General features: G+C 43.4%; 1 protein-coding gene across 4 annotated transcripts in view; it reads right to left on the reverse strand.

Moving 5' to 3' along the window:
* Nucleotides 1-25,013, reverse strand: part of dnah5 (dynein, axonemal, heavy chain 5) — an 84,355-nt gene that overhangs the window by 56,078 nt on the left and 3,264 nt on the right. The window contains exons 1-39 of one of the 4 annotated variants that reach the window (XM_068736075.1): nucleotides 23,418-23,474; nucleotides 20,506-20,640; nucleotides 20,208-20,304; nucleotides 19,857-20,020; nucleotides 18,658-18,876; nucleotides 18,108-18,245; nucleotides 17,816-17,992; nucleotides 17,574-17,687; nucleotides 17,295-17,402; nucleotides 16,702-16,824; nucleotides 16,240-16,455; nucleotides 15,238-15,345; nucleotides 14,782-14,867; nucleotides 14,013-14,220; nucleotides 13,785-13,898; nucleotides 13,397-13,603; nucleotides 13,113-13,193; nucleotides 11,101-11,191; nucleotides 10,718-10,863; nucleotides 10,024-10,201; nucleotides 9,643-9,876; nucleotides 9,259-9,449; nucleotides 9,030-9,072; nucleotides 8,227-8,369; nucleotides 7,851-7,927; nucleotides 7,598-7,722; nucleotides 7,195-7,430; nucleotides 6,632-6,850; nucleotides 6,274-6,336; nucleotides 5,889-6,127; nucleotides 4,846-4,993; nucleotides 4,648-4,740; nucleotides 4,106-4,305; nucleotides 3,822-3,975; nucleotides 3,515-3,678; nucleotides 3,241-3,397; nucleotides 2,841-3,053; nucleotides 2,515-2,739; nucleotides 1,516-1,688 (exon numbers count right to left, since the gene is read on the reverse strand). In XM_068736075.1, the coding sequence (XP_068592176.1) occupies nucleotides 1,516-1,688; nucleotides 2,515-2,739; nucleotides 2,841-3,053; nucleotides 3,241-3,397; nucleotides 3,515-3,678; nucleotides 3,822-3,975; nucleotides 4,106-4,305; nucleotides 4,648-4,740; nucleotides 4,846-4,993; nucleotides 5,889-6,127; nucleotides 6,274-6,336; nucleotides 6,632-6,850; nucleotides 7,195-7,430; nucleotides 7,598-7,722; nucleotides 7,851-7,927; nucleotides 8,227-8,369; nucleotides 9,030-9,072; nucleotides 9,259-9,449; nucleotides 9,643-9,876; nucleotides 10,024-10,201; nucleotides 10,718-10,863; nucleotides 11,101-11,191; nucleotides 13,113-13,193; nucleotides 13,397-13,603; nucleotides 13,785-13,898; nucleotides 14,013-14,220; nucleotides 14,782-14,867; nucleotides 15,238-15,345; nucleotides 16,240-16,455; nucleotides 16,702-16,824; nucleotides 17,295-17,402; nucleotides 17,574-17,687; nucleotides 17,816-17,992; nucleotides 18,108-18,245; nucleotides 18,658-18,876; nucleotides 19,857-20,020; nucleotides 20,208-20,304; nucleotides 20,506-20,640; nucleotides 23,418-23,474 (5,864 nt within the window). Of the gene's footprint in view, nucleotides 1-1,515; nucleotides 1,689-2,514; nucleotides 2,740-2,840; nucleotides 3,054-3,240; nucleotides 3,398-3,514; nucleotides 3,679-3,821; nucleotides 3,976-4,105; nucleotides 4,306-4,647; nucleotides 4,741-4,845; nucleotides 4,994-5,888; nucleotides 6,128-6,273; nucleotides 6,337-6,631; nucleotides 6,851-7,194; nucleotides 7,431-7,597; nucleotides 7,723-7,850; nucleotides 7,928-8,226; nucleotides 8,370-8,978; nucleotides 9,073-9,258; nucleotides 9,456-9,642; nucleotides 9,898-10,023; nucleotides 10,202-10,717; nucleotides 10,864-11,100; nucleotides 11,192-13,112; nucleotides 13,194-13,396; nucleotides 13,604-13,784; nucleotides 13,899-14,012; nucleotides 14,221-14,781; nucleotides 14,868-15,237; nucleotides 15,346-16,239; nucleotides 16,456-16,701; nucleotides 16,825-17,294; nucleotides 17,403-17,573; nucleotides 17,688-17,815; nucleotides 17,993-18,107; nucleotides 18,246-18,657; nucleotides 18,877-19,856; nucleotides 20,024-20,207; nucleotides 20,305-20,505; nucleotides 20,641-23,417; nucleotides 23,475-25,013 lie in introns of those variants that run through there. The other 3 variants (XM_068736074.1, XM_068736073.1, XM_068736072.1) reach the window with 3 other exon arrangements.

Genomic DNA, 25,013 nt, shown 5'->3' on the forward strand with positions numbered 1-25,013 from the left:
TGTTAGTGCATGTGAGCGTGCCCCACCGGTTCACTCACAGCCGTCGCTCTGAACTGCACTAATATGGCGGCAACGTGCTGCTAACAAGGTCCTGACCGACAGCATCGTCACAGAAGCGGAGCACCTACCCTGCGGTTCCCCCTCACTGTTAGCGCCGTCAGCGCTGCTGTCGCTGCATTGTTAGCGCTGTTAGCCCTGCTAGCTGCAGGCTCAGCCGTAGCCATGTGGAGGCCCTAGATATGCTAGGCCAGGGGTATTCAATCTGAAAAGGTCCAGATTAAGAAAATCTCCTCGTGCAAAGGCCCGGACATTACAAGAATATCTAACTTGCACTATTTAGTGCCATGTATATATAGTAACAACGACTCTGTGGAGTCAACAACTGTCAAATCAAATAAAGAAAGTACACATCAATATATTTTAACAATTATTATTCTCAGTTTTCAAATTTAACTGGATGGATTATAAATAATACACAGAAATACATAAATAAATGTTCTAAAAGTAAAATAAGGGCTCCATCTAAAAATAAAATACGCAAAAGAGAACTTTTGAAAAACTTGCATCTTAAAAGAAAGTGCTTGATTTGAGAAAAATGAATGAAAATGAAAAATGAAAGAGTTTGGCTGGAGTTAACTTATTTCTTCTCTTTTGTTAACTCTATTTCACATCATAACGGTCTCAATCAACTTCATAATAAACAATCTCTACACATCTTACTTCTGATGCCCTCCGTTCAGACTGGAGTGTTTGCTCAAAAGATGCATGTTTGGTCTCGTAGTGGCGTTTCACATCGACACGTTGAATATTGGCCGCGGTATCTGAACACATGTTGTAGCGCCAGCAGGAAGAGTGAACAAGTACGAGTCCGTCCATTCTTTGTTAAAAGCTCTGTTTTCTCCACTTTTCTCTTTTCAGAGTGCGCCATGAGAAACTACTTCTCCCACTGCTCTCTCTCTCTCTCTCTCTCTCTCTCTCTCTCTCTCTCTCTCTCTCTCTCTCTCTCTCTCTCTCTCTCTCTCTCTCTCCCCCCGTCTCTCGACTCACGATGCGTTTTGGAATACAGATATTCAATTGGCCGAGCAGCGTCACATGAGACGATTTACAACGCGTGCAATTGGTCGGTGCGTTTCCTGGACTGCTGACCGAGTGCCGTAAAGGCTGGAAAAGCTGCGCAGGTTAAAATAGAAGCGCTCTGCCAAAATGTATAAATCTCAATTATCCATCAGTTATACAGCCGGGTCCGGATAGGACAGCGTCTGGGTTCCGGATCCGGACCGTGGCCCGCCTATTAGCGACCCCTGTGCTAGGCCCTCCACACGCTCTTTAAAATATGAATGTGTGATTTTTTTTTTATTTTTATCATTTGACAGTATTTTCTGGTCAAGACAAAAGTACATTCATACAATTGTAATTATGGCTTTATGAAAGTGTGTGTGTGTGTGTGTGTGTGTGTGTGTGTGTGTGTGTGTGTGCGTGCGTGCGTGTGTACTGTGTTCATGGATGACCATCTACCTGTCAGTCAACGGCGTAATGACAAGCCGTTCAGTGCAGCCCAAGAACTCATTCTGGTAGCTAAAGCCCACGTCTGTGATGTTGATGATCATCTTGTCCGAGTCCTCATTGAAGTAGAAACGGCACTGCTTCAGCCACTCAAAGTCATTGGGGCTTTTGACATGGAGCCGGCACTGGAAGTAGAAGGGATGAGAGTAAGAGTATGCAGCAGGGAGGAAGAGAATAGAAGAGTCAGGGGGAGTCAGGGGGAGAGAGAAGATGGCAAGAGAAGAAAAGGAATTCAAAGGGTGCCATCCGGGAGGTGAGAGATAAAAGCCGGAAAAAGAGGAAAGGAGGGGTTGAAGGGCAGGATGCATTAGTGGCCATGAGGTGACAGGAAGGTTACATTAGAAAGGTGGAAAGACGGAGAGAGGCAGCTAAGGAGAGCATGAAAGAAAAGAGGTGAGAGGTCATAAGATGAAAATAAGGTAAAAGGACAGTAAAGGAGAGGGGAGAAGGATGGCAGGAAGGAAATAAGTTAGTAGGCGAGCAAAATGAGTAGATGGAGTGAAGAGCAGCGGCAGAATAAGCAGGGTGATGAATCGAAAGAGGAAATACAAAGAGATAAAAGGCGTGAGGAGGAAAAAGAAGATGGGAAAGAGGGGGGGGGGGGGGGGGGGTCAACGGTTAGGAGGTATTATAGGAGAGTGAAGTTAGATGAAGAAGACGGCAAAAAGTAATTTTGAAAAAATGTGCAGGACAAGAGCAAAAGAAGATGGGAGTAGAATATATGAATACAGGTAAGAGGGGATTAAATAATAATGGGGTTTTTTCAAACACGTCCAAATAAAGTTACTGCACAGCTCTTATATTCACCTGAATATCTGAATATCAAATGCAGTTTTACAAAAGCATATCTTCAGCACTCGTCACTTGTTTGTAATCTCCACTGTACTTCAGTATACTGAGCAATCATGATAAAAAAAAAAAGTCCTACTAAGCAATCAATACAACACTGACCAGGTCGTCGAATATATCCCTTTGGTGGACATGGATGGTGATGAGGGTCTCGTACTTGGTCCTCTCCACGGCCCCCAGGTCTCTCGTGGTCATGTCAATCAGTGTGTTGAGCAGATCCAGGAAGAGCTGGTTGGTTTTGGCCATAATGCGGCGATCATATCGAGCATTGGTCAGAGCCTCCTCAGAGCCCCTGGTCCACATCATTTGAATGCCTAGCAAGCCCACCTAGATCAAGGTCAAAGGTCATCACAGAGAGTAACGGTACGGCCCATGTTTTGAAAAATACAGCAAGCGGGAGAATTCTTTTGAATTCATTTATGATATACCTGAGCAGGGAAGGAGTTGAGGAAGTCGATGAGCTGGAAGCCAGAGTCCTGGATGGTCAAGGCAGCCTGTCGGATCACCAAGTGCAAAGACCTCTGGGATTCCTTTAGCAGAGCGTTGAGCCAAACCTCTACGTTCCCCTCGGCTGTGACGGGACGCTCCAGCTCCACAGTCTCCCCTTCCCGTGAGGAAATAGCCAGAATACGATCGTATATCTGAGAATGATCACATGTTTTCTTGATTAGAATTCTAAATTGACTATCATGTTTGACGTGTGAGGGAAGGGACAGAATATGACATCATGTTTATATTCTCTCTTTTCAGTTCTGCAGAAAAATATCTCTTGTCAGAGAGTTTTAAAGACCGCTGATCACTCTCTAAGGAGATCCATGAAAAAGTCACCTTGTCGTGGAATCGGACGCATTTGATGTTGTCAAAGACGTTGAGGAGGTGGGCCTGAATGGTGTGTGAGTCGGAGGCCTGGCCCAGGATCTCCAGCAGGGCAGGGTCAGAGACGAAGAAGAAACGAGGAAACAGCAGACGCTTCTTCTCCAAGTAGCTGTTTACAGCATGTTAAAAGAACAGAACGTTACTCTCAACAGTCTGTCTCAAAGCACCTTGTGTTAGAAAATACAACTAGCCAGACACATGTGGTGTGTGAATCCTTGGTACCCACCCTGTAAGTGACTTCTGGCAAATCTCCAGCTGTTCGAGGAGGTGAGGAAGCAGCTGTCCCATGGTCTCATCTCCCACGCATGACTGGACCACATTGGGCATCTCATGGGCTCGCATCATGATCTTCACCCATGATTTGTCGATGTTAGAGAAACGCTTTGCTTCCTGAAGTTTGAGTCACATATTTATCTGATCATCAGGCGTTGTATTTATTGCATTTGTTTCTATTGTTGCAATGCAAAAAGAAGCACACTTACATACACTGATATATATGACAAATATGACTAATTGACTGTGACTCAATCTACCTTCGGCAGCTGTTTAGCAATGTCTCCACCCACAAACACAGCCTCCAGGTAGATCCAGAGGTTCTGGACGGTCATCCAGTTTTCTATGATATCAGTCGTGTTGGAAAGATTCTGAACCCACTTCTGAATCTGGGCTTTAAATGGAGTGTTGTACCTGGGAAATAAATCCACGTGTGCTTAACATATACCACACACAGTGACAGCGTGTACGATTGCTGTGAAGTGTACAAGGCAGATCAAGCCCATCAAAATACTACTGATGATGAGGATCAACATGAACATACCTGTTGCTCATTAGAGAGCCCAAAACCATCAGACTGTCCTCCATGCTTGCAATGATCTCCGACGTGCTGTCTCCTCTCAGTAGCAGCTCTCCACGGGTTTTAAAGTTGGCAAAGGTAAAAGTCTTATTGTCCCACTCGGCGATCACCTGCTTCAGCTTCTGCTCTATGTCACGCTCTTTCACCGCACTGATGCAGATGTCCTGCGTAAAAACACCTCAGACGTGTTAAAGCAGGAGCAATACGCATGGTGGTGGCAAATGAAATATCAGAAAATAGACATTTTCAATTCCCCGCAGGATATTGATACATTAGTATGTACAGTACACGGCAGAGGAAGAACAAAATGCTGATTAAAGAACTATTATATATTATCACATAAGGATTAAACCTTTTCAACATAGTTATCAATGATCATTATCCATATTAAGGGATGTTATCACTCAACATCCTTCCATTACATCAGAGTCACTGTTTGCTATACAAAATAAAGGCACTTTTATAATGCTCTTGGCTTGCATAGGCGACCTACTAGTCATTCTTACCTCAATCTCCTCTTTATACTTGAGCAGAGGAGCCTCCATAATGTTGCGTAGCTTGAATGCATCACTTTCCACCTCAAAGGTATGCCCTGTCACCTTAGAACGAATCAGACAGACTTGTGGGTCAAAGTGTGGAAATCATTATTGTTATTATAAGTATAGCAGCAGGGGGTTGATGGTGGCTGGTAACGGCAGGCGAACCTCAGTGATTCTCTTCCAGTGGCGCGTCATCATAGCCTTGTTAGTCATGAGTTCCAGCAGGGGGCAGCACTCATTGAATTCATCAATTGTTTTCTTCAGGTCCATGAAAGCCTGCCACTCCTTGAGAGCGCGAGGCAGCTTGCGACACCTGTAGTTAACAGATACGATCATCAAACTCATGGCTAACGTCCGTCTTCGAAACTAAGGATTCATTCTGCATGAAACACAGACCAAAAGCTGTGTGTGTGTGTGTGTGTGTGTGTGTGTGTGTGTGTGTGTGTGTGTGTGTGTGTGTGTGTGTGTGTGTGTGTGTGTGTGTGTGTCCTTTCGAGACACACACACAGTACGCACTCCCCTCATGACTGCTAACAGCCTACAACCTTCAACCAACTTCACACTGTCAGGAGAACGCGTGGGTCCAGACACATTAAAGTCCTCTAGCTCTGACTTCTCTTGTATTCTCTGAGCCTCTTTCCTCGCATGCAGGATTAAAGTGGATGGAAATGGTGAAATTTAAATCCTTCGGAGAATTCGAGCAGTGCTTCATAGAAAACCTTTTAGGATAATTCCTGACAGACTTTTTCCTTCTTTTTTTATTTTACTTGGGCATCATTTTATTTTTCTTTATATAGTATCCTTAGAACTGAATGGTCATTCAGCAGTTTAGTTCGGTTTAGTCTAGTTGAGTAGAGGAACATGATGTGTTCTGTGTCTCACAGTTTATCTCAGCTCAGCACAACAAGCCCTTTCAGCAGCAGCCATTTTGACATGTCATAGCAGGGTGAACACAGGTGTAATTGATCAAAATAATTACGGTGAGTGTCACAACCAGTCCGGTGAGCCAACACGCAGGGCCATAATGGAACAGGGCCATAATTAATGTTATTGATTACATGCGTTTACTGCAATATGTCAAAATAGCATCTGCACGAGATAAACGACACAGGGAACCACTGACAGAAAAAAAAGCTCCACTTCTACTCGGGGTCTAAAACGCGACTGGGAATCTTGAACATCAATTTCACAGTAAATAAAACGTCTACCTGGTCTGAAAGTCCAGCAGCTCATTATTGATCTTCTCGATGTGGATGTCAGCCCAGAGGATATCGTAGTAACCATTGACTGTTTCGATGACATTGTTGTAAAGGCCGTACAATTTCTGCAGCAGAGCCAGCTGCTTCCTGATCTCCAACAGCTGGGGATGCTGGGTAACAGGAAGTCCAAACAACTCCTCTCCACCTGTGTAAGTGACGTACTTCCTGAACAGGTTGTCGAATCGATTCTAAAGAGGGAAAAAAAAAATGGCGATAAGACGTCAGAAATCAGTACAGTGCTAAAAATGTAAACGATTACATTTAGCTCATTGAAATTTGGAATGTAACCGTATATGCAATTCCCAGACAGTCCCTCAGACAGTCAAACACAAACCTGGAACATGATGAGTCTGTCACTGGCGTCCTGAGGAGCTAGCCCCACCACCATGGGGCCGTCCTGAAGCAGGGAGGATTAAGTGAGTCTCTGAGTACGGCACAATGCTTCAATCACTTCTTAATTAGTTGTGTCTGCAATGGTTGATATTCGTCGGTATTTAATAACCCGGGTCATGATTGTATACTGTAGTCCTACAAATTATAGGAATTGCATCAGCCCAAATGTGATGTAAAACAAACAGCTTGAAGAGGAGCAGGCATTATACAGCGGTGGATGGAGAGGACCGTCTGAGCCTTTCACTGTTTGTGCACACATGCATTTTCATCTTGTGTTTTCTGTGTTCTCTGTCCTTTACCTTGTCATAATCCTGGTAGAAGTGTTGACAGTCTTCCAGGAAGGTCTCCACATTGGTGACCAGCTCTCCTCTGAAGTTGGGCTGCAGGGTCACCAGCTCATTCTGTACCTCTGTGCTCCGGGACAACAGCTTCTCCCAGGTGTAACGCAGCGTGTCCACCTTATCGGCCTCCTCTTTGGCCACCGACAGCTCATATTTATGAAGCATGGCATAGGACTCCTGTGAGGACGGAAAAAAACAAGTATTTCACCCGACATCTGCGTATATTAGCATCACTTTGGCAAGTAATCAAACATTTACCGAAAACATGTAAGTGTTCCTACATTTCCTCCGTACTTCCGTTGAGCTAACATGCTTTCATGGATGTTGTTTAAAGGGTTTATGTTCACATACACTGACCTTCATATATACACTGTTGAAAACCATTCTCACTATAAACACTGCTGATACACTCTCATGTGCACTCCTGAAAACATTTAGGCCTATTCCCAGTGTGCATTAGTGTGTATGGACAGGGGGTCAGGAGCCACCATTCTCTATGAAGAACTCAATGCTGAGTTTACCTCTATGGGACCAACTTTGAAGTCTACAGATATCTGGTGCTCTCTGATCTCCTTGAGTGACGTCATGGCGATGCGGATGTCATCCAGGTCTTTGATCTGCCGATTCAGTTTCTTTCCCGCTTCATCGACAAAAGCAAAGATCTGCTCCATGTCTGAGCGATATTTCCTGTTGCAGTACAGTCCATAGTCCACCATCCAGTTCTTGGTTTCAGCAGTGAGCGACATCTTCAGGTCCGCTGGTACAAAGAAATACACGTGAGCATGCAGAGATCAGACGGATTGGCTGGAAGTTGATTCTATATTCCATGTTGGTGTTAAGTTTTCTTTAGGCAGCAGTGATGGAGAAAGATTGCACCAAAGTACCAAAGTCAGCTAGTAACCAGCAAAGTATCGCAACTCTAACCTGTGAATAGAGCCAGAGCTCCTACAGCAATGAATTCTGGTTCAGCGTTTATCTCCAGCTCCAGATCTCGGTAGAAAATAATCTGGCTCTCAAACTCTGATAGCAAGGGACCGCCCTGAACGAATCTGCAAAAAAAAGCGTCGACATGAAGCCGTTTTCCTTGGCGGTGACTTGATGCACAGTAAACAAAACGGTTAGCTGTCAGTGGTAAGAGTCAGAAGTGAACATCAGTCCGTCACTCAGTTCATCGTACTTTCGCATGGTGTCTTCACGGTCCTTTCTCCAGATGTGATGGTAACGGCTGAACCGGTCCAGAGCGGTCATCACTTCCTGTAAATGAACAGAAAACAGCAACTACGTGAGCAATGGGGCGGTACTTAAACATGTGACATTCAGATAACATGACAAGGTCATTTCAATTCATGGGTGGTCATGTATATTAAAAAAGCAGATACTGAAAATCCGTTTACAGTGCACACACGTATTATTGTTGTGAAAGAACAGATACAGAGTATTAAATAACAGACACTGTACAGTTTAGATTCAGATGCATTTTGAAAGCTGCGGTGTGTTCCGGACGTGTATACATGCCACATTGAAATGTCTTGCTGAAGTTGAAGGGCCGGTACCTTTTTGGTGGAGCTGACGGAGGTGCCGAGAACAGAAACTAGTTTGACTATCTCCTTGTTGTCGGACACACTCTTGTAGTAGTTTCTAGCCTGGAACGGGATAGCCTGGATCACGGACGCTGAAATATCCGAGGTGCTGCCGTCTGAAAAGTATAGAGTTTGGAAATCAGAATCCATGTTGAGTGAACAGAGACGGAGCGGACAGGATGGAGGGAAAGTTAAAAAAAAAGCAGCTGGGCTTCTGCTCGGAATCCTTCATTTCTAATTACCAATCAACACAGGGCTGTTAGGAGAGATGGAATCTTGTAACAAGTGTTGATGATAAGGTGGAGTCTTGCACTGAATCCTCCAACGTTTCTCATGTCAGTGAGTGCTTTAAATATCAAATCAATCACCCGTTATCGTCCACTTTCATGTTTCACAACATTACCTCCAAGTTAGCCAGGGTGCAATGTGAGTGAGGGGGCTGCTCTTCCCAAATTAGATATTAAAATGTCTTTCGTTTAAATGTCTTCCTTCCTTGGCTACTGAAATATTCATGTCACTTTCATCAACACGTGTGTCTGCTCCTCGTCAGATCTGGCTTTGCTCTGCTGAGCTGTGAAATAAGGAGATCTGAGTACCGAGTGACTGCGGTGGAGTAGCTAATGATTAATGTTCTGGTCTGCATGTTCGAAACAATACGGATAAATCACTCTGAAGCCGGTGTTGAGTTGTTGAACTGTTGGGTACGGTTTCGTGTCCTCTCATACCAGCCAGGCTCCTGTATGTTGTTGCTCCATCCTCCGATTCACTCTCAGAACAGTCCTGTTTCAGAGCCGCCATACGCCTTTCATTCATTTTTCTCTGCAAAAGGGAAACCGACGTAAAGACAATCTTCTGGGTTTGTGTGGTAGACTACGGGACCATCAAATGATCAGTCCAGAAAGATTAGTTACCAGATACAGTCGTGAGAAGGTGGTTCTTCTTCAGAAGTATAAATCTGTTTCTACTTGTCACAAACTATTGCTTCCTTCATCAGGTCAAACCCACCTTGGAGATCCTTTCTTTGCTCCACTGGCTGACTCCTTTGGTGACACTGACTACACACTCTACAGCCCGGTTTAGAGCCTGTTGGACCTCCTCCAGAGCTGGAAGCATGGCGATGTTAGGGATGGAGAGGGTCACGTTGACTCTAAAGATCGCCTGCTGACCGCTGCTTTTGCCACGACTGGGTGAGTCACCTTCAGCTACAGGGGGAGAGAAGAGTCCTTCTGATAAGAGCATGCTGTGATTCAGAGATGTGACACTTCATGAGCTCAGTGGACAGAACAAGAAACAAAACAACCTCACAAGCCAGAATTCATGGTATGGCTTTATGGCTTTTATATGATTGTTTTTAGTTTTTTGACGATAAGCTCAAATACTGACACTCACCCAAGAAATGCATGAGCGAGGAGGCGTGAATGCGCTTGCGTAGCATCTCCAGGGTGTTGCGTGTCATCCGAAGCAAAGCATCCACGTTGCGGTGGTTGAAGTACGAGAGCAGCTCCTGGGCTTCCTCCTCCATCACTTCCATCAAGTCCCTCTTCTTCTTCCTCCTCACCAAGGGAGAGGAAGGACCGACGCTGGCAAGAGGAAGCAAGGTGTTTCTCGAGAAGAGACGGCCCTCTGAGTGGCCTTCATCTTCACCTGAGACGCAAGAGGTGACACATTAGCTACTGCTCTAACATAACGAACGCAAACACATATAGTAAGTTCAATGGCAGCTTAGCGTGTCCCATTCTATTTGACGTCAAAAGGAAAGCGTTAGCATACCTTCACTGTCAATGTGCTCTATGGTCTTGCTCTCGGCGCAGCTTTCTTCCTCCATCTTCTCCACCTCCTCCTTCTGCTTGTGGTCAAACTCCAGCAGCATGTTGATCAGCTCATTAGCAGCCTCCTCCACTAGTGAGCTCTTAGTGTGGAGACTCTGGGCTTGTCTTATGCACAGGTCCTATACAAATATGTATATATGGCATGAGTAGTGCACCGCAGCACAGCACTAACTATCGGATTATACACGGTCCCCCTCAACCACAATAAAACTCTTAGTATACTTTTTTTTCTTCTGAATACCATGGGTGATGATTCACAGCAAAAAAAAAAAACGGTTATTCCATCCCTTTAATAAATCTAATAAATGATTGACGGCCTGTGGCCTCGACTGCGCATCCATGTCCCAAAAAGTACACAGCAACAACCTTAACGGTGAGCATTTTAATATAAACGTGTTGTACAAAAGTCTCCATTAATGTAATTGATAATTAAATGAATGTCCTCTGGGAAATAAAAAAAAATATTGTTAGAGAAAAAAAGTGTTAAGTGTATTAAAGCCCCTGGCATGTAATAACATTTTTATGTGAGCATAAACTCTCTCAAATTATATCAAGCAGGTTGAGGGTGAGCTTAGTAAAAACTATAACCACAGATTTAATACTGTTATTTCATTGGAGACAGACTGAGTATTTACCCTGGTGGTCTGAACAAACGCCTCACAGGTGACCGGTTCATCCTCTGGCAAAACACACAGCGTGGCTCCACTCATCTCCTGCAGTACCGCATCTATCCTGAACTCCACCAGGTCGTTCACTCTGTCCATCAGCAGCTCCAGCTCAACTGGAGAGAAATGAGACGGAGAGGGACACGGGCCGACAGGTGAGGAGAGAAAAGAAAGGGCACGCATTGGAGGAAGGGAAAGGGGGCGAGAGGTGAAGGAGGGAGGGAGCATAGAGCGGGACGGCATATACACTGCATGTGAGAGTTACTTATGAGAACACAAGTAATCAATTAATTTAAATCTTATCAGACGCTGCTGGCGAGTGTGCCAGGATGTGGGTCATTGATCTCGCTTACCCAAAGCCTTGTCGATGCGGCCAAGGTACTTGTCTATGTTCAGGGACGTCCAGTTGATGGAGGTCAAACCCGGCTGTATAGCCTCATCCACCTGTCAAGTCATTGGTGTATGCTGATGCACTCTGTACAGTAGCTGACCTGCAAAGCTACTGTACAGAGTGCACCATCGTTGGCACTTGTCATAGATTCAAGTTTAAAAAAAAAAAAAAAAGACAAAGCAGCAACAGAAAAATATCACATAACATTAATCATAATCCCTTTGTATGCAGATCTAAAATCACATTTGATACATAACTTAAAACAATGAAAACCACAGTAACGGCACACAGAAGCACCCTTTGCCTAGAATTGTGCTTCTCACTCTGCAAGAATGAAAGTCTTTAAACTACACACACATATATACACGGGGGAGAGAGAGAGAGAGAGAGAGAGAGAGAGAGAGAGAGAGAGAGAGAGAGAGAGAGAGAGAGAGAATTTTAACAAGCCTGAAGATGTACAATTATACAGTATTTCACCAGAGGGTTACATCAAAACCCCCTGTCAAAAATTCAAACTATTTTTTCTCCTTTCCCCATTGTGTATTGAAGCAATGACTAACATTACATCATAATAAACGGTTTATCCTAAATAGAGTAAGTTGTGGCGCACATCCATAACTTCTCCTGAAATGTTGAGTTACTTCAGTGACGTGAGGCACTGACAGATTTACAAATACATGAACCCAATAGAGAAGCTTCAATCACCATTCAACTGGCAGCGTTCACATTGACTACTGGTTGTTTTTCATATCAGCATTCCACACACACGCACACGTTTCAGAAGCGGAGCGCTCGCGAGCGCCACCCGCGAAAATCGTGAGATTCCGTGATAATCTGCGTAACAACCCCGGATGTACAAAGAGAACAACAAACACATAAAAGGTTACTTTACCTGTCCGACGTTGAACTGCTGTTGATTTGTTCATATCTCACTGTTTTTTGAGACATTTTTAAGCTTGGATATAGAATCTTACATTTGTTGTGGTCAAAGCAAAATATAAGAAGAAGAGAAGTGTAGAAGAAGAGCAACGACAGAACAAGCATGAACCCGACCCGTGGGCTCTCGCTCGCCCCCTTCAGTGAGGCAGAGGTACTGTTTGCCTCTCTGTGCTTTTTCACTGCGGTTTAATGTCAGATCAGCAACACTAAACATGTTCTACACAGACGTGAAATACATTATTCTATGTAAAGAAAGGACATATAATAAAAGAGTCTACAGATATTACAGTGGTGACAAACAATGAGACAGAAAAAGACTCAACAGTTAGTGAGGATTCACAGTGAGGTGAGGAACAGCTGGTCTCTGTCTCACCTCACTGTCTCCTCTGTTTGAACAGGACATGACATCATTCAGAGATTCTGATTATAAAAATGATTGAAATGATTGGAATCATACAGAAATTTCATCTACAGCACAGATCAGTAGAGAAATATTAATATTTATTTTATTTTAGCATTATTTGTTTTTTACTTTTCATGACCTCCCCTGACCGCACGTCCCTGAGTGACTTACACTTGGTGCAGGAGTGGTAAAGCAGCTTTACTGTCACTGGTTATTTTCAGAAGCGTTTTTCAGTACAATGTTATTAGCATTATTTTTCACCAGACTGAGACATTTTCTCATGTTTGCTACAATTTAGCATCTAGGAAATAATTATTAATACATAATTATATTAGATAACAAATATGTAAAACTGCCATTTAAAGGGTTCAAACTTTGAAAATGAATGTGTATTTGGTATTTATGATCAGGACTGATGTTGGCTAAAACAAAACACCTCAGTGAAAGTGGAAAATATCATCAATATATCATTTTTGTCCGTTTTCAGACGCAGACATTCTTGTCTTCTAAGGACATCGAAGCAATTTTTTCTAAAGTGTTATTTATAATTATTTTATATGAGTACAGTACCGCTATCAAATAAATAAATAAACAAAGAGCATGCAGGATATGGACTATAGTTTAAATCTTACCTTAGCTACATGCGGCATAGCGAGCTGTTCAAAAGCACACTGAATCTTTGAGCGCACTCTGGTGTTCTCACTCAACATTAACTGGAAAGGAAGAGATACAACGTTCAATGGAGAATGCTGTAAGTGCAATACCTTTATACAATGTATGTACCATTTTACACAAATATGACACAGGATACTTACTGTCTTCTACACTTCATAAATGCACAATCAACGTTGTCCCTCACATTGCTTCTCTGAGTTGTATGTAGTTGCAGATGTGTGTAACTGTGTGTAATATCCACCTGTAATTTGTTGTAGTTCTTCTTCAGTGTGTCCTGTTTCTGCTGTAACAGAGCGGCAAATGGTGGGATCTCCAAATTCATCTTTGTCATGCAGTTCGCCTCCCTGATCTGTGTTAGAATCTCTGGGTCAAAGTTCACAAACAAAGCCCCTGTCTCCGGAGATCTGACCAGCAGAGAGGCCTGCAGGCCCACCCGGGCATCCTCCATCTGGGCAGGAGGCATCAAGGTGGGTTGGGTTGTTTAGGGAGGGTTGTGGGAAAGGACGAGTGAGAGGAGGAGAGAAAAGAAAGAGAAATTGGTGAATGATCAAAGGAGTCGGGTGTGGATAAGAGGGGAGAAACACACGCATGGGACTATTAATATCCATACTTTATTTGCTTCTGCTTACCTTTTTCATCCAGCTGTGGTGGTAGAGCATCTCAAACTCCAACAGGACCCTTGCGACCCGGTTAAAGTTTTTGATGATCCTCTTGGCCTCTGGTGTGGACAGAACACCAGGATGCTACACAGGGATAGAATGGTACTGCGTGACATTTCCACTGTAAATCTAAACAAACCAAAACAACACAGAGGCCCAGACACGTTTCATTGTGGAGAGGCAGAAATTCAATATCACCTGTTGAAAGAGATCCATGGGACCCTGGATCCTGCTGGACAGCTGTCGAGCCCAAATGACACGGCCTGCCACGAGGGGCAGGTCCCGGCCAATGGGGGGGTCCAGTTTCTGCTTCATGTAGATACGGGAGACCATCTCAATGTCCCGGCCGTAGTTCTGCAGAATACGCTGGTACTTCTCTTCAATGCCGAGGTCTGGGATGCCCAGTCTGTTTTTAGTGAGTCCGAAAATAAAAGTTGTTCAAATTATAGACAATATTAGAAGAATAAAATAAATAGGATGTAAATAGAACAAACAAAAGGATTTTCCAGCGATTACACCGGCTTTGTATTAGTTCAAGGTTTACAACATTCACTTGGAGAGACATTTTTACCTGTCGTTGCAGGAAACACACAGGTGTTAGTAATAAGTCAACAATGGGCCCATTCCTTTAGATATGCCAGTAAATAATATCAGTGAGCCAGCATGCACAAAAACAGACCCTGGACCTGGCAAAGCTTCGTAAAGCAGCAATTATGTTTCTCGTTACACCTCTGCTTCAGGTGATGAAATATCCACAGTGAGAAAGGTCGATTCAGAGTCCTGCTGGTTTTATACTTCAGCTATTTGATTAGCTACTCATTCATACCTGAGATGCCATGCGAAAGCAATTAGCCTTTACTAATTAGCTGGTAGGATAGAGAGCAGCCTTCTGCACTGAGGACCAGACTAAAACATCCTCGTTTAGATGAAACATGTACAAAATGCAAATGAAAAAAAATTGGGTTACCTTTCAAATTTCTTCAGCACATTCAGAGCTCTCTCTGTATTTTGAATTGTTTCAAAGGTGCTATCCATGAAGCTCTTCAGCTGATTCTGGAAGCACAAGGACCAAATAGTAATACAACATACTTACAAGAGAGACAGTGTAGTGGAACCTTTAACTACAAATGAACACTCCTCCAAACATGGTTTATTCTGGGTCATCACTACAGTAACAAGACAAGCCACAGGTGTTTTCACTTATTACCTAATTAAACCTTTCCTCAGCATGTGGTTATGTACAGACGTGTGGTATTAAAGACCTCACGTCAATCCCAGTATCGCCCCATCCAACTTCTACCCGAGCAGACCCCTGATCAGCAATAACAACCGACGACGCTTTGTGAACGTGAAGGCCCATTCATTGTACTGTACAATATGGAGGAAACAAACTAATGTGTAGTGTCTGTAATATTTTACTTACATGAAGCTCAGCGGTGCTTTTGCAGAATTCTTCATAGTCAACATCAAAGTCAGTTCGTCTCTGGTCAAGGAAACTGTAATGTTTTTTCTTCATATTCAGCACAATAGCCTATCACGCACACACGCGCGCACACGCGCGCACACACACACACACACACACACACACACACACACACACACACACACACACACACACACACACAAAGGCAGACAAACATGGACAATAAGTTTTATTTTTTTTAAACATTTAAAGGTAGTAGCCTCTGAAACATGTGCCTAATTGTTCTGCTTGCAGTCAAACCTAAGCTGGGAAATGTTGCTATTCTGAAATTAGAGTTAACTGTCAGCGTCTGCCATCTATTTGAATCCAGCTCTGTCTGGCTACTTGGGCCATGAAAGGACTGATTGAATTACATTAGGTACAATGGACAGCAAGCAAAACATCTGCTAGTAACTTACTGGAGAAAACTAAACAACACAAATCCATTGAGCAACTAATATGGACAACCCATGTTGGAGTTGGTTCTCTGTTGTCAATCCATGCAGTTAGTATCCTCGTATTGTTACCAGGTATATGTACAGTGGTAAAAGTTCATGTCTGTGAATTTTAACACCGCATGCTGTCAACTATGAAAATAGGCCATGCATTAATAAAAGAGCGCGGTGAGAAATTACCTCCCATTTTCCCTGCATTTCTGCAGTCTGTGCATCCAAGGAAGCAGAAACACAGCTCACATCAATACACTCCACACCAGTTAAAGTGACACAATTCAAGAAAGTCTATGAGACATTCCCAGTCTACTCTACAATTACATTTAATCAACATTTTGTACATTCCATGTATTTATACACAAACAATGTGAAACTTGCTGTGGCAGCCTTTGCCACCCTGACATGTTCAAAGATCAATGAATGGCAGAAGACATACAGGCTAGAAGTGGCATTTCATCAGTTAATGCAATGTCTCTCTGTGTTATCATATCTGATATAACAGTATACCCACTTGAAACCTGGTGGCCATGGTCTCCAGCCCTTCTATCTTAGAGTCCTGCAGGGCAGAGTAGGTGGAAATGGTGCCGAACATCTCCAGGATCTTGTTGAGTCGTCGCTGGAACGTGTCGAACTTCCCAAAAATGTACATCTCACTGAAGTCGAACTGTCTCTCTGAGGGAGTCTGCTCCAGCTTCTCCTTGGTTTTATGGAAATACCGCTGATACTCCTGGACACAGTTTAACAAAACCGCTCACTTTCATTTTCATCCATCCATCACACCAGAGCAGCAACAACTGTTGGTTGAAGAGAAACTCTGCTTCCATTCTTAACATTTCTTATATTGTGGCAAAGGCAGTACTCACAAATGTTACACTGTGCTGCAAACAAACCACACTGGATGATAATGTAAACAGAAAAAAAACACTAGAAGAGATAAATGATTGATATAATAAATTCTACCAATAAGCAGTACCTGGTTTAGGTGGATGGAAGCTTTGATTTTGTCAGCTACAACTTGCTGAGGCTGGTCCCATATTGAATTAGAGCCGTTATTAGTGATGTAGGCTTTGCAGGCTGTGATCATCTGGTTTGTCACCTGGAGGTATTGATGGGAATGGTCAAATATAGATATGCATTTCATTCTTTGTGGACCCAAACAACTTGCAAATATACATAAAGTAGCTAAATATTACAGCACAAATTATCATGAGCAAATATGTCAAAAGGCCAAAGGATGAAACATTGTGACGTTTATATTCTGTTCACATCTAATCTTTTATCAAACAAGCTCTGTGATGTTAGAGATGGAAATTTTACAAATACTTTTGTTCATAATCATGTTTTTCACTTTGGGTTAATCTGTAACAATGCCCTTAGTAGGCAAACACTAAATGTTTCAATGGTTCGTTTGATTCATCCATAAAAACATGACAATCACAGCGTCACAATCGCTGTCTGAAAACAATAGCCAGACTGTGAGCAGCCGCTTCTCTGAATCCTATTGTTGAAGACAATATAATCCACTTCATCAGCGTTGCATTGTGCGGAGCAGCAGCCACCCTTTACCTTGACAAAAAGCGACGTGATCTTTTCTGACGTGTTGTAGTAGCGAGAAACACTGTGAATCATCCTGATGGCATTGATCAGACCTGGGATTGCGTCCACCATCGATACCTGGGGTGAAACAGAAATTAGCTGCTGGGTGTTTGTAATGAATTGCACACATTGAATTGTATTCGTGCAACTCACCATTTCCACAACTGAAGGACAGTTAAACACGGATACAGTACATTTGGTTTGCATTGAATTCGGCAGAGCGCTTCATCTCTAGATCTGTTGTCTTACGGGGTCACTGTTGTAGAGGGGGTCACAAAACTTCTCCAGGCTGTAGAGGTACTTCACATTGTCTTTGGCCTCATTGGCTGCATCAGTGATCCTGGTGTCCAGTTCCCGCCATGACTATACAAACAAACCCTTATTGCATTTAATATAAGACCGTGTCAAACTGAACATTGCAGTCTTTTGGCAACACATCGTGTTGAGAAGAAATGTGTACATATAGCACCTAAAACCTGGCAGTGACGGACCTTAATGAGTTTGGATTTGGCCATCAAGAGCACACCCAGTACAGCCTTGACATCAGGGCTCTTGAGTTGGTCCAGAAGGTAGTTGAAGCGTGACATTCGTTTCTTCCAGTGGTCCAGCTCAGCCCGAGGGCCCAGGTCATCAGCCTCCTTCCTCAGCTGGTCACTCTCTGCTAAGACCTGGAGAACACATATGCTTTATAGCTGCTCACTGTTCAAGCATCGTCTCTGCAGTTTACCCTTTGCTTTCTCTGAATACCTCATATATATTTTTAGTTTTAGAACAACATCTCACCTGTTCTATCTGCTTGATCCAGACTTTCATGCAGGCCTCTATCTTTTCTGTGCTCTCCGTGCTGTTGGCTGCTGCCATGTAGTCTGATGGGCCTTTCAGCACCCGCAGGTCAAATGTGTCGCACTCTTTCAAGGTAACCTGGAGGCAAGTCATGACACGGTTTATTTTTGCTGCGTTGTGTCTAGAATTAATTTAGTTTGTGGATGTGTGCCTGTGTGTGCTTCCACAACTTTCTCCACAACATGTATTTGAAAGTAGAGGCTGTGATCAAAGCAGGCTGTCTACAGTTATTTTACTTGTTTTTCAAGTTTTAATGAAAAAGGTTCACAAATGTTCAAACAGCCTTTGTTTGTCTATATTAAGCCAAATAATGATGTTTTTTTCAGTGTTTTTTTCTAAGCAACATATAGGATGTGATATCTGGTTAGTGTCCAAATATTTAAAACAGCTTTTGATTAAAGTCAAAAGGTGTTTCTTTGTTGGGTATTTGACAGCTGTTCTGAATTCAAATCACACATTAACTATCAGATGTACCCTTGTTGCTCCTTACCTTCTCTTGCAGGCTCTCCTGTGCTCCAGCCAAAACAGACACAAAGCTTTCCAACGATGATATGAAGTCCTGTTTGACAGCCTGGGCCTGGGGACTGGCCGGCTCCCCCCAGCCGTGGTTCATCTTCCTCAGTGTTGGGATGAAGATCTCGGAGAGCAGCTGCTCCACACTTTTTAACAGACCCACCTCCGTTGTGTCCAACATATTGAAATTGACATCCTAGAAAGAGATAAAAGTGCACACATGACATATGTCCTGGAGATCAATGGCCTTGATGCTGCCATACCCAGTGGAGTGAGCATGCATGGCAGATGGGGTCTGGAGACCCTTACTGGCGTAGGCCATAGCAATAGCCTCTACCAACCAGTGGAAACGGCGTTGTTTAGATATAGTTATGCCTGTACAGCATGTGAAATAAACAAACGTTCCTAAATCAACCAGTCCTGTCCATGTAGACGCATTGAGCACACACTGGACATGACATATGGAGCATTTGATCCTCAGATCAGGCAAACGGCAGGGGATGGAAAGCCATGTGTTTCATTTAGGAACCCAAATTAAGCATATGGCAAATGTTGTCCCATTGGGTTCTATGGGACAAAAGCTGAGTTTGGTCACAGAGTGACCTTTAAGTTCTCATCGACAAAATGAGAACCTTCCAGATGCATTATGTTCTGATTATTATTTGTATTCATTTATATGATTTGTATTCATTATTTTATCTAAATGAATACAAATAAAAACAGTACTTTTACACTGCTCATGTTGTCATGGCTTCTGGGGACATTACATTGACTTTGACACTTTCTTTGATCCCCATAGGAAAGGCGAGTCCCCACAATTTAACTGTGTTAACAGTCCCCACAAGTCATGAAAACACGCCCACACACACACACCAGAGTTGCCCCTCCTGTCCCCCGTCTGGTAGCAAACATGCCAGTTTATCAGTGGTTCTGATTAGCTTTGCTGCTGACAGCAGGCGATCAGCAGCAATCAATAGCCAGAACTGCCTGTGGGATCAGAGTGCTATCGTCCCCCTATTGTTTCACTAGCTCTGGATGAAAAGAAGCCGCTTGAGATTCATCACAGGAATGGGTTAAAAGAGAAATTACTGCAGAAGGAAATGAAATCAGTCTGTTTGCATTTGTCATTGAAGTGAACTCCATAACAGAAGGCCCCAGCGGTACAAAGTGACTCACTCTGTGTATGTTCTCAGAGGTGATTGCCTTCGAAGTGTTGGCTCTGGTGAAGAAGACACATACTCCGGTCAGCGCCACATCCCTCCCGTCTGTCACGAACACTTTGGACTTCTTGCTGCGACCGGGCTGCTGGGAAACAAGCTGGGAGGGCACCGAGGCTGCTGCTGCTGAGACAAAGAATTGGACACGGAAACGACACAAGGTCTCATCACAACTAGCTTGATTTATTGAATCGATTTTTGAGACCTTCTCAATTACAACACTGCTGTGATTGCTGTTACCGAAATAGATTGATTCGTACAGGTAAAGAGCCTCAACCCAATGTATCGCCAAAATGTAAACGTGGTTGACATGGTTCATTACCTGCTTCGACTGGCTCTGTGTCCTGATAGTAGAACATGAGGTGAGGAAGACCCTCTGCCACGAAGAACTGTTCCATGCGGTCAATCTGAGAGAGATTAAAAAAAAAAAGAAAACTTTTAACAAATAAGACACGACAGTCTCCCAAACGAAGAGACATTGGGTTGCCGTTTGAGTGCACAGCATGAAAGTCCATAGTGTGCTGCAAATGCTGCCACGCCTATTTCTTTAACTTTTAAGGCTACTACATACAAACAAAAGAAAATGTCTCGGTGTAGATACAGGTTACCTGGTTCCCCTCCAGTGTGGCATCTTCCACATCAGATTTCTCCAGTCCGAGGCATGAAGCCACAATGCTGAGGATGTAGTCATGTCTTCCATCCAGCTGAGCCCGCTTAGCTTCACGTTCCTCCTTCAACTTTTGCTGAACAAAACACAAAGACCATTTCAATTTATAGTAAGATGGGGTGTGGAGTTACTTTTAAATTGAAAAAAAAAAGGCTTAAAATTGACATTCTAAAGCTAAATTCAACTCTGCTCTGCTTCACTGATGATGAAAAAGACATGAGTCAAGCCATCACATGACCAAGTGCACAAAGCCGTTAAATCGCATTTCACATACTTTGTATGCAGTCATGAGGCTGGCTGTTGGTAATGACAGATGATTGACGCGCTCCTGTGGTCCTACACCTTTTCCTCAGACATCATTTCAATAAAAAGTCCACTCAAAGAACCAACTTACAGTTTCAATGAATGAGTAGAATATGTCAACATGGATAATCTGTCAATGCACAGTATCCGTCCGGACTTTGTGTGTAGCTCCACACAAGAGTAACAGAAAATGTCCAAACAAGACGTCAGCAGTCACTTCAAGACGTCCAGCTGCACAGATCCTGCCCTCTTCCCTCTACTTTTGAGTCTGCAAAAATCACGTTTCTTTGAATAGAACGACAAACAACACGGCCAGTTTACAACGGGCCGTTTAGGACGGTGGGGCGGTAACCACAGTGGGTTGCCAGGCTACGCTGCTTAGTAACACAGTAACAAGGTCTGCCAATAACTGACATGAAAGCTGGTGGTGCGTGGCGTGCCAGCTGCAGGGTGTATCTAAACCCTCTGGTTCACCATTCCTTCTGTTCGTCTTGTTCTTAAACAGGGGATGGCAGGAATGATGCTTTGCGGCTTAAAGTACTGTTTGCATCGACATCACCGCCTTCTTCTGCAACACATCAGGCTTACTGTGACTGGCCGCGCCAAAAACTCACTTGAGAGCTAGCTCTTACATATTCTGTTTAGGACAATTGTTAACAACTGGATTCAAATAGAACATCGATGATGACTTATTAACGGATCAAGTTTCTCTCTCACACTCTTTGATCTTCCCTCCTCTCCTCCCTCTTCCTTTCTCCTCCTTTTTCTCACAGAACAGTGATTTCACTGTTGCGCAACCTTATCTTTAAACATAACATTAAAGTATGTAGTATGCACTGGAGCACTGCAGCACATACTGTGAATGTAAGCGCCCTGGCTGAGTCCCAATGGATTATATCAGGAAACAGATTGGCGAGATGTGACACATGGATCCCAAAGAACCCTGAATAAGTCTCGTAAAGGTCCCAAAAAATAAAAAAGGGAAAGAAATTGATGTATCAGGATCAGTAGTTCTGCACAGTGAGGGAAACAAATCGATAAAAGGAAGGCAAGAGGGGTGGGGGAAATGAGAAATGACAGGAAGAGGAAACAGAGGGAGCAGAGGAGATAGGGAAGAATATGACAGGATATAGTAACAGGTAAGGACCTGAGAGACACGAGGCAGGAGGCATGGACATGGATATAGAGACAGAGGAAACAAAAGTCAGGGGGGGTTCGAGTCAGAGTATTCATTCTCGTTAGTTGGGATTTGGTCATGTGGAGCCAGAGTGAGGTGGTGCATGCCAACAACTTCACAAGCTGTGAGTGTTAACAAGGGTAGTAAGAACAGCAAGGCGCTAGCCTGTCGGCAGCTTTAACAGAGATCAGGCAATAAGCTCACTGACATTCAAGTGTGTCTGGTGAAACAAGGCAAATGACAAACCGTGTCCACCTGCAGTTTACCTACATCATCCACAAAATATTCACATTTTCAAAAAAAGCGTTGGTAATATTTGCCAAGCACCAACAAGCTTCTCTCAGGAACAGTGGCTGCAGGTCGCAGGTCACCTCAACACATCGACAATTGCTGAGCACAACAAAATTGCAGGCTTGAAATGTACTCTCACTGCACACAGTTAAGTCAGTTCACACATGGACACTTTGTACCGCTGCACAATTTCCATTCCAGTCTGGTGATCTTCTTTTAAGATCAGTGACCTTCATGTTTGACTTTCCAAATGAGAAATATTCTAATGCTGAGCAGGTGTGTTCCATTTGCACTTTTTAAAATAATTATAGACATTTGAAAACACCAGACGTGGTAAAGTTTCTGGAGAAGCACACACGCATTATACGCACATAACACTCACACCGCAGGTCGACCAGAAGACAAAAAGCGTGGCAAGCCATCAGTTGCTGGGCGACCAGACGTTTCACACCTTGTCTTTGCCTTTAATCCAAATTGTGTGAACAGCCAAGTCAGTCTTCAGCCCAGAGACTAACAATACAGACACGATGCAGAGTGTTGCCAATTATTCACACACGCAAGTCACCGCTGAATGCAATGCACTAACACACAAAACACAATGGCCAACAATAACAGGCTCCAACAATGACAGGCAGGCACACACACACACACACACACACACACACACAACCAAATGTATTTCTTCCCATAACACAGACACAGAAGCCAGCACTGACACACCCGTGTAATAACATCTACAACATTAATAGCTGTCAGAAGCACACAAAAGGCCCATCCTCAGTTAAGCTATGGCGAGGCTGACAATCACTGCAATACACAAATATGGTCCGATAATTTATCTAATATTCAAACCAAAGCTCAAATAAAATGATTTAGTCCATTTATATTCCAAATCCTTCTGGGAAATAGAAATAACACACACACTGTCAAAGTCAACGCAGCAGCTGTAAGTAAAGTTCTGCAGCTAGTTTTATGGTATGAGGTAAACACATGGAGATTCTGTGGATGGATTCACTAAAATGGGGGAGGACCCTGAAATGACTAACACAACAAACACAACAGCGGCCGATGACTTGTCTTACCCGAACCAGCTTGGAAACCGTTTGTTTCCAGAGATGCTTTCTAAACACCTGCGACATGACAGCTCCTCGCGTCTGCGACTCAAACCCTCCTGTACCGGATCTTCTTCCCCGCTATCGCTTCCTCGTCTGCATCTACACACAGGGGAGCTGAATAACTGTCACCCACAAAGTGATCAGCCCTATCAAGTTATCAGTGGTGACCAGGCAGCCAGCAGAGCTGCCGGCTTCATCTTTAATGGCTACTCCTGTCAAGTAGTGGATGAGAGTTTTCACATCCAGCTGTGGTCAAGATAGATCTGATCAAACAAACTGACAGACACAGAAAGTCCGTGAGCCATAGGCACCAGCGCCTCACACACACACACACACACACACACACACACACACACACACACACACACACACACACACACACACACACACACACTCATGAATGAATGAACACCCTTTCATACGCAGGTAAATACCCACAGACACCTAGCTCTGTCTGCAAACACTGACACATCCACAAACTAACACGCACACACACACACACACACACACACACACACAACGCACACACACAACGCACACACACAATGAGAGTACAACTAGAGGAAATAAGCAGTTCTGTGTTGAGCTCATGGACACCCACTATGTCACCTGATCAAATACATCTTATGAATCTGGTTCAAATGCTCCTTCAAGATTAGTAGCTATGGACTAAACAACAACAACAACAACAACACAACAGGCCGGGATTAGTCCCAAAAACAAAACGTCTTCCTTTTTGAAACAATAGCAGCAGAATATGTCAAATTCACATTCAGTTCTTTCATGACAAAATGAGTGAATCAGTCTAAAGAAATATTTTGTGAAGGATTTTGAAACTTGGTCCTCATTTGTGTAACTCTTAAGTGGATTCTTATCCCCGTGTAAACATCTACAGTAGATCTGCATTAGCACGGATCACGGAGCCTTTTGTCTGACTTGTCTCTTTTGTATTCTATAAATATGTAATATGTATATTTGATGATACAGGAGCAAAAACCCACAAAATGACAGCCGGGAAGGAAAAGTGATCTGACCTCAAAGTGTTGTCTCTTCTGCTTGGTGAACACATTCTGTAATCTGCAATTGTCACTCAGTTTGGACGGTAATTCAAATGTAACTAAAAACATGACGTACAGTAAAATATAATAAGTGTTTTTAAATCCATGCTGTGGTGTTTCATCAAATGCTATTTTTATCGAAGAACTTGCACTTCAAGAGGTGTTTTGATGCATATTTCTTTGGTCCATTGCATGGAGTTATTGCTCCTTGTGGAACGCCTGCATAACCTGCAGCACACTAGAACTCTCAGACTCTTTCATGCATTAAAAAAAAAAACTCCGTCTCCCTTGCTTCAGCCTTGAACTTCTCTACCAGCCACCTTTTTGATACCAGCACACGAGCTGTTTACTCAATCCTGACACATGAATGATGAATTACATAGCCCAGAAGCCAAGTTGTCTGTAACTTCAGAACTCTTGGGTCACCTTACCTTGTTTTGATAGTCTGGTTTAAAATGCAGCATCGTGGGCCGTTCAGTCTGACACTTCTTTCCAGGTCGTTCCA

The sequence above is a fragment of the Cebidichthys violaceus genome, unplaced genomic scaffold (genome assembly GCF_023349555.1).
Source record: "Cebidichthys violaceus isolate CVI_PGR_0920_01 unplaced genomic scaffold, fCebVio1.0.p SCAF_7, whole genome shotgun sequence".
Taxonomy (NCBI): Eukaryota; Metazoa; Chordata; class Actinopteri; order Perciformes; family Stichaeidae; genus Cebidichthys; species Cebidichthys violaceus.